Here is a 9219-nt window from a genome sequence, read left to right as displayed (position 1 = left end):
GCGGTAAAAGTAAGCATGCGCTAATCATTTTAAAACCTCTTCTCATTCCGGCACTTACCAAAGGCATGCAGTAAAAATTTGAGTGTGATGTAAGGATACCATCATGAAAAGCACATTTAATTAAAAAAAAAACTTTATTATGGTCTTACCTTTACTTATGAATGAAGTCCATGCCAGCTCCTTCTGATCAAAAGCATCGATAACTTGTTTATAGAAGTCTTCCTTATCTTTCTTCAGTTTTAAAAGTCTCTCTGTCTCGTGCCCACACTTTTTCTGCAGGGGAGCTACTTTTCAATCGACCAAATCGAGGGGAACTACCTCATTTATATATATCATTTATATTTATTTATTTATGAAAGAGACATTTTTGTAAACAAGTTAAATGTGTTTAATGATAATACAAGCATGTGTAACACATATAGATGTCTTTCTTTCACAAAGACAAGAATATAAGTTGGTGTATTACCTGATTCTGATGACTTGCATTGATTGGAATCAGACAGTAATGATGATAACGCCCACATTTTCAAATGGAGGAGAAAAAAAGTGGTCCTTTCTGTACAATACCACATGAAAGTGGTTGGTTTTTGGCATCTAATTCATCCAGCTTCCATACACTTTACAAGAAAAACATTGGCGGCAAATTCCGTAGCTTGCTTGATTGACATTCACGGCACTCGAGGGTCTTGTGAGATGACGCTGGCTGCTGCCAGTTCATTATTATGAAAAAATGACAGAGAGGAAGGCGAGAAACACTTTTTATTTCAACAGACTTTCGCGCCGTCCCTTCCGTCAAAACTCTGAAGGCCGACTGCACATTTCTTATCTTCACAATAAAAGCCCTGCTTCATGCTGCCTGCGCTAACAAAATAAGAGTCTCGGAAAGCTGACGTGCACAATCGATCCCTCAGAAAGCTGGCGTGCACAAGGGTTAGTGCGTCTGCCTCACAATACCAAGGTCCTGCAGTCCTGGGTTCAAATCCAGGCTCGGGATCTTTCTGTGTGGAGTTTGCATGTTCTCCCCGTGAATGCGTGGGTTCCCTCCGGGTACTCCGGCTTCCTCCCACTTCCAAAGACATGCACCTGGGGATAGGTTGATTGGCAACACTAAATGGTCCCTAGTGTGTGAATGTGAGTGTGACTGTTGTCTGTCTATCTGTGTTGGCCCTGCGATGAGGTGGCGACTTGTCCAGGGTGTACCCCGCCTTCCGCCCGATTGTAGCTGAGATAGGCGCCAGCGCCCCCCGCCACCCCGAAAGGGAATAAGCGGTAGAAAATGGATGGATGGATGGAATTTTTTTAGTTTGCTTTTTATAACTTTCAGAAAGACAATTTTAGAGAAGAAATACAACCTTAAAACTGATTTTAGGATTTTTAAACACATATACCTTTTTACCTTTTAAATTCCTTCTTCTTTTTTCCTGACAATTTAAATCAATGTTCAAGTAATTTTTTTTTTTATTGTAAAGAATAATAAATACATTTTAATTGAATTCTTCATTTTAGCTTCTGTTTTTCCGACGAAGAATATTTGTGAAATATTTCTTCAAACTTATTATGATTAAAATTCAAAACAATTATTCTGGAAAATCTAGAAAATCTGTAAAATCAAATTAAAATCTTATTTCAAAGTCTTTTGAATTTCTTTTAAAATTTTTGTTCTGGAAAATCTAGAAGAAATAATGATTTGTCTTTGTTAGAAATATAGCTTGGTCCAATTTGTTATATATTCTAACAAAGGGCAGATTGGATTTTAACCTATTTAAAACATGTCATCAAAATTCTAAAATTAATCTTAATCAGGAAAAATTACTAATGATGTTCCATAAATACTTTTTTTATTTTTTTCAAAAAGATTCGAATGAGCTAGTTTTTCTATTCATTTTTTCTGTTGAATTATGAATTTTAAAGAGTTGAAATCAAAGACAAACTATGTTTTAAAATTTTATTTTCATTTTTTTCGTGTTTTCTCCTCTTTTAAACCGTTCAATTTAGTGTTTTTTTCATCATTTATTCTCTACAAAAAACCTTCCGTAAAAGGAAAAAAATGTACGACGGAATGACAGACAGAAATACCCATTGTTTTATATATATATAGATTTATTTATTAAAGGTAAATTGAGCAAAATGGCTATTTCTGGCAATGTATTGAAGTGTGTATCAAACTGGTAGCCCTTGGCATGAATCAGTGCCCAAGAAGTAGCTCTTGCTTTCAAAGAGGTTGCTGACCCCTGGGCTGAGTTAAACTATCTGTTTTAGCAGCTGAGCTATTGTTTAAATGTGCTGCCCACACTTTTTTTCTTGTCATTTAAGTGTGCTTCTCTGGTCCCTCAGCACCCTTAACGCCTCCCGCCAGCTTCCTGCAGTCCGTCCCGGCGTACCCGAGCGGCCAGAGCTCCCTTTCCGGAGCGGAGAAGCGCAAACATTCCACGGCCTTCCCGGAGGGCGCCGGGAAGAACGCCGCGCCCGGTTTCAAGGACGCCTCCTCCTCCTCCTCGTCTTCCTCCTCGCTGGCGAGCAAGCAGCCCTACCTGGGCTCCGCCTCCTCGTCCGCCGGGGAGGGTCAGTCCACCAATCAGCAGCCTCTGGGCCCGTGCGGCCCGCCTCACATTAGCGAAGGCGGCGGCGGGAGCGCGGGGAGCGGCCCGTTGGCCAGCCACCACTCGGGCGCCGTCTTCGGCACCTCGCACTTCCCCCCCGGGGGCGGCGGCGGCGGCTCCTCGCATTCCTCCCAGCAGGCCGTGCTGCCCCAGTACGGCGGTCGCAAGATCCTGGTGTGCACCATGGATAACTGCTACTGCTCCGGCGTGGCGTCCGTGTCGGGCCACCGCGGCCACCCGCCATACTCGCGCTCGGGCTCCTTCCCCTGGGTCAGCGCCCAGGACTACCCGCCGCCCCCCGGCCTGGCCTCTGGGGGGCCGTCCATGCAGGGGCTGGCGGTGCGAGACTGGATAGACGCCTCGCAGTCGCACAGACACGCCGACTTCTACGGTCTGTACGGCCAACCCTCCACTAAGCACTACGTCACCAGTTAACTACACACCCTCCTAACCCGCACACCTCAAGGACTCAACACACACATTCGGGGGCAGGGTTGATCCGTGTTTGATTTCCTTCCTTTTGGCTCGGCGTGTGTTTTTTTTCTTACGTACCTTTTCAAGACGAAACATTTTAGGAGAAGATAGAGCAGGACTATGTGTTTTTTTATTTATGACGCTTTGGCGAGGAAAAGGAACCTCAGCGTGGTGGAACCCTCCAGACCTCCCCCCAAGGCTCGGGTGAAAGAGAGGAAAAAGATGGAAGCTCCGGCTGTTCTGAGGTCAGTTGCCTTACGTCGTCCTTTCTTTCAGCCTTGTTCACACTGCAGGTCCTTGCCCGTCTTTTTGCCCGCACGTGTCGGATGGAACACAACGGTGCACCCCGGCCTTCTTCCTGTCAGGCTAGAAATCTGATATAAAAACGACGCGTTAACGGTTGCTTTCATCCAAGCGAGAACGTCATCTAGAAGCGAGAAGCGTCATAATTAGACTGTTAACTAGTTCAAGTTCAAGTACCGTATTTTTCAGAGTATAAGTCGCACCGGTCCCTCTCTTTAAGAAGGGGGACCGGAGGGTGTGTTCCAACTATGGTGGGATCACACTCCTCAGCCTTCCCGGTAAGGTTTATTCAGGTGTACTGGAGAGGAGGCTACGTCGGATAGTCGAACCTCGGATTCAGGAGGAACAGTGTGGTTTTCATCCTGGTCGTGGAACTGTGGACCAGCTCTATACTCTGGGCAGGGTTCTTGAGGGTGCATGGGAGTTTGCCCAACCAGTCTACATGTGCTTTGTGGACTTGGAGAAGGCATTGGACCGTGTCCTGTGGGGAGTGCTCAGAGAGTATGGGGTACCGGACTGTCTGATTGTGGCGGTCCTCTCCCTGTATGATCAGTGTCAGAGCTTGGTCCGCATTGCTGGCAGTAAGTCAAACACGTTTCCAGTGAGGGTTGGACTCCGCCAAGGCTGTCCTTTGTCACCCATTCTGTTCATAACTTTTATGGACAGAATTTCTAGGTGACCGCAGGATTAGGTCTCTGCTTTTTGCAGATGATGTGGTCCTGGTGGCTTCATCCGACCGGGATCTTCAGCTCTCACTGGATCGGTTCGCAGCCGAGTGTGAAGCGACCGGAATGAGAATCAGCCCCACCAAGTCCGAGTCCATGGTTCTCGCCCGGAAAAGGGTGGAGTGCCATCTCCGGGTTGGGGAGGAGACCCTGCCCCAAGTGGAGGAGTTCAAGTACCTAGGAGTCTTGTTCACGAGTGAGGGAAGAGTGGATCGTGAGATCGACAGGCGGATCGGTGCGGCGTCTTCAGTAATGCGGACGTTGTACCGATCCGTTGTGGTGAAGAAGGAGCTGAGCCGGAAGGCAAAGCTCTCAATTTACCGGTCGATCTACGTTCCCATCCTCACCTATGGTCATGAGCTCTGGGTTATGACCGAAAGGATAAGATCACGGGTACAAGCGGCCGAAATGAGTTTCCTTCGCCAGGTGGCGGTCTCTCCCTTAGAGATAGGGTGAGAAGCTCTGCCATCCGGGAGGAACTCAAAGTAAAGCCGCTGCTCCTCCACATGGAGAGGAGCCAGATGAGGTGGTTTGGGCATCTGGTCAGGATGCCACCCGAACGCCTCCCTAGGGAGGTGTTTAGGGCACGTCCAACCGCTAGGAGGCCACGGGGAAGACCCAGGACACGTTGGGAAGACTATGTCTCCCGGCTGGCCTGGGAACGCCTCGGGATCCCCCGGGAAGAGCTAGACCAAGTGGCTGGGGAGAGGGAAGTCTGGGCTTCCCTGCTTAGGCTGTTGCCCCCGCGACCCGACCTCGGATAAGCGGAAGAAGATGGATGGATGGATAAGTCGCACCGGCCGAAAATGCATAATAAAGAAGGGAAAAAACATATATAAGTCGCATTTTGGGGGGAATTTATTTGATAAAACAACAGCAAGAATAGACATTTGAAAGGCAATTTAAAATTAAAAAAAAGAATAGTGAACAACAGGCTGAATAAGTGTAGGTTATGTTACGTAAACATACCAGGCACCTTCTCAGTTGGTTATTTATGAGTCATTATGGTAAGAGTCATTCAAATAACTATAACATATAGAACATGCTATACCTTTACCAAACTATTTCTCACTCCTAATCCATAAATCCCATGAAATCTAATACGTCTAGTCTCTTACGTGAATGAGCGACTGTATTTCCTTGAATTGCCGCCGGGGCGCTGATTATTTTAAAACCTCTTCTCACTCCGGCACTTACCAAAGGCATGCGGTAAATTTAGGCCTGCGCTTATAAATTTGAGTATGATGTAAGGATACCATCATGAAAAGCACGTTTAATTAAAAAAACATTATTATGGTCTTACCTTTACTTATAAATGAAGTCCATGCCAGCTCCTTCTGATCAAAAGCATCGATAACTTGTTTATAAAAGTCTTCCTTATCTTTCTGCAGTTTTAAAAGTCTCTCTGTCTCGACGGAGATCTTCCTTTATTACCTCCTGCTTCGATTGAAAGTCCAGTTTAGAAAGCTGTTTTATTTTACATATGTAATCCTCCATGTTAAAAGTGCAAGCCAGAGGAAAAAATAAAGGATCGCTGCTCACTCTTGCTGCTTGTTGTCACTTCTTCTGCAGCCGAGTAGTCGCAAGAAGGATCACTAGCGCCTTCTACCACCAGGAGGCGGGAGTCATTTAATGACTCATATTTGACACACGCAGCTATGGTATATTAATAAAACATAGCTGCTTACTGTTCTTTTTAGCATATTCAATAGCTTGGACCTTAAATCCTACTGAATAGCTCTTAATCTTCTTCCCTTTATGCGATTTCAAATGATTGAAATCAGCCTCCTCCATTTTGAAAATGATGACAGGTGAAGTGTCACTCGTGACGTGACAAGTTTGACCCTGTGGAAATTCTAGTTATATGCTAATTATTTGACGAAACGAGTTTGACCCGGCAGTAATTCTAGGCAGGCACATACTATATACCCGGCGGCAATTCAAGGAAATACGGTAAATAATATTATTTGATATTTTACGGTAATGTGTTAATAATTTCACATATAAGTCGCAACCCCGCCGGCCAAACTATGAAAAAACTGCGACTTATATTCCGAAAAATACAGTGCCAATGATTGTCACACACACACTAGGTGTGGTGAAATGTGTCCTCAGCATTTGACCCATCCCCTTGTTCACCCCCCTGGGAGGTGAGGGGAGCAGTGAGCAGCCGCGGTAGCCACGCCCGGGAATAATGTTTGGGGTGATTTAACCCCCCGATTCCAACCCTTGATGGTGAGTGCCAAGCAGGGAACAATAGTTGACAACGGAGAAGAACTCTCCAAGCAAAATATTCCGTAACATTCTGAGAGACCAAATGTTTGTCCTCGTCCTTCTAAAGTTTCTACGTCAGGGCTCCCCAAACCTTTTGACTCGGAGGCCGCATTGGGTTAAAACAATTTCTATGTAGAAATTTGAGTTGTAGAAATTCTTGGAAAGGGCATGGCGTAGTTGGTAGAGCGGCTGTGCCAGAAACATGAGGGTTGCAGGTTGGCTCCCCGCCTATTGACATCCAAAGTCGCTGCCGTTGTGTCGTTGGGCAGGACACTTCACCTTTGCCCCCCCGGTGCCATGATAGGTGGTGGTGGTGGTCGGAGGGGCTGTAGGCGCAAACTGGCAACCTCGCTTCCGTCAGTCTACCCCAGGTAGCTTACCACCACCTGCTGTGAGTGAATGATGGCTTCCCACTTCTCTGTGAGCACTTTGAGTATCTAACAATAGAAAAGCACGATATTAAATCTAATCCATTATTATTATTATTATTATTATATATATACATACATAACGCTGGGATAGGCTCCAGCACCCCCGCGACCCCAAAAAGGGACAAGCGGTAGAAAATGTATGTGTATATATATATATATTTATGTGTGTATATACATATATATATATATATATTTGTGTATATATATATATATGTATGTCATTATATTATATATGTGTATGTATGTATACATATATTTATGTGTGTATATATACATATATATATATAAATATATATATGTATGTCAATATATTATATATGTGGATATATATATATATATATATACTGTATTTCCTTGAATTGCCACCGGGGCGCTAATTGATTTAAACCCTCTTCCCACTCCGGCGCTTACCAAAGGCATGTGGTAAAAGTAAGCATGCGCTAATTATTTTAAAACCTCTTCTCACTCCGGCACTTACCAGAGGTATGCAGTGAAAATTTGAGTGTGATGTAAGCGTGGACCTTAAATCCTACTGAATAGCTCTTAATCTTCTTCCCTTTATGCGATTTCAAATTACCGGTATTGAAATCAGCCTCCTCCATTTTGAAAATGATGACAGGGGAAGTGTCACTCGTGACATCACGAGTTTGACCAGGCAGTAATTCAAGGCAGGCGCATACTATATGCCCGGCGGCAATTCAAGGAAATACGGTATATATCAACATGTGTGTATATATATATATATATATATGTGTGTATATATATATATATATATATAAATATATATATATATATATATATATATGTATATTCATATGTATATATATATATGTATGTATATTCATATGTATATATATGTATATATGTATGCAACCCCGTAAGGGACGAGTGCCAATTTGCCTGAGCGGCTAGAAGACAGCGAGAGTGACAAGCAGTAGAAAATGGATTAGAAAGGACAGTTTTTGAAAATTAATCATTTAAAAAATATATATATTTTCTAATTTTTTTTAAAACTTGGGACTCGGATTTTGGCTGAGTTGGTTACCCAAGTTCTACGTGCAATACCTCGGTTCAGAAAATGTTGACCATGATTGCAGGAAATTGCCAGAAATGCAGCAGCACTGAGAGCGACTTAGAGCGGAAACCGTGTCGACTTCTGTAAACGTCATGTGGGTCGGACTGCATTCACATTAGAAATCGCTTTTTTTTTTTTTATTATTATTTTATTTGCAACTACAAAAAAAAAAAAACCCTAAATGGACATCCGACCCTGCAGTGTGAACGTAGCCTTCGAATCAGGGAAGGACGGCTCTTCCGCAGGAGACACCCACAATGCACTTAGGGGCAAGAGGGGCACCAAAAGCTCCAGGTGGATTCTGGAGATCCTGAAGTGAAACTGGACACTTTTCCCTCGTCTTGACCCGACTTTTGGATCCAGTTGTTCCTTTTCCCCCTTAACCATGCTTCCTAAAACCTAGACTGTTCCGCCCCTCCCCCCTCCGTTATTTTTGTTGTTTGCTACATGTTTTTCAACGTGAGACTCTCGTACTGTAAGAGCGACAAAAGACGGCAGACAGACCAAACCAATCAAGTGTCGACAAAGAGGAGCTGGCGATGCTGGTAACGTACTTCCTTCAGGGCAATGATGTCACTTCCTCTCAATAAGCACACTGGCTTCCTGTTTGCAGCTGTAAGCGTGCAAAGGATGAGATTTTTTTCAAAGCACTCAGAAAAAGAAGAAAAGGGTTAAAAGAAAAAAAAACTGGATGCAGTTTTAATTTTTTTTTTTTGTTTGTTTTATCCCCCCATGTGGTTTTCTAGAATGGACTGCGAGCAATGGTCATCATTCTAATTAGAAGCCATTAAGTCATCTTTGAAATGAAAGAACAAAAAAAAAATAACTTGAAAGTATCTTTTTTTTGTAAATATTTTGTGAAATGGAAAATGATTTGGAGGGGAGTTCCAAATAAAATTTAAACCAGGCCCTTCTCATAACTTATTTTCTCCAGCGCCTCCTGTGGCAATAAGCGGTATTACAAGTGTGTTCCAAGCTGATGGTATTTACGTAAGTCTCATTTTATTTAACCATACACTGACTCAAAACATCCACATTTTTGGTTCTACTCTAGTCTTACTCTCACTTATGTGCCCACCCACAAACATTGTTTACAATCATGGCCACCAGCAGCAGGAGCGATTCAGACCGAGAAAGCGACAATTTCCCCATTAATTTGAGCAAGGATGAAAGATTCATGGATGAGGAGAGTGAGAGTGAAGGACTAGGGGGAAAAAAAGAGGGCAGTGGGAGCAATTCAGATGTTATTAGACACATTTGCTAGGATAATTTTGGAAAATCCTTTATCTCCTTTTTGTGTTACTATTGTTTTAGTGAGATTATATAGTCGTACCTGA

General features: G+C 43.6%; 1 protein-coding gene across 1 annotated transcript in view; it reads left to right on the top strand.

Moving 5' to 3' along the window:
- The window catches only part of trim8b (tripartite motif containing 8b), a 40397-nt gene extending 31607 nt beyond the window's left edge, over window positions 1–8790 (top strand). The window contains exon 5 of the mRNA XM_061907459.1: window positions 2335–8790. Within this exon, the coding sequence (XP_061763443.1) occupies window positions 2335–3035 (701 nt within the window). The 3' untranslated portion in view covers window positions 3036–8790. The remainder of the gene's footprint in view (window positions 1–2334) is intronic.
- Window positions 8791–9219: the final 429 nt, after the last annotated feature.

This window comes from Nerophis ophidion, linkage group LG08 (assembly GCF_033978795.1).
Source record: "Nerophis ophidion isolate RoL-2023_Sa linkage group LG08, RoL_Noph_v1.0, whole genome shotgun sequence".
NCBI classification, from domain to species: Eukaryota; Metazoa; Chordata; class Actinopteri; order Syngnathiformes; family Syngnathidae; genus Nerophis; species Nerophis ophidion.
The sequence above is the reverse complement of the archived record's forward strand: the minus strand, read 5'-3'. Positions and strand labels throughout refer to the sequence as shown.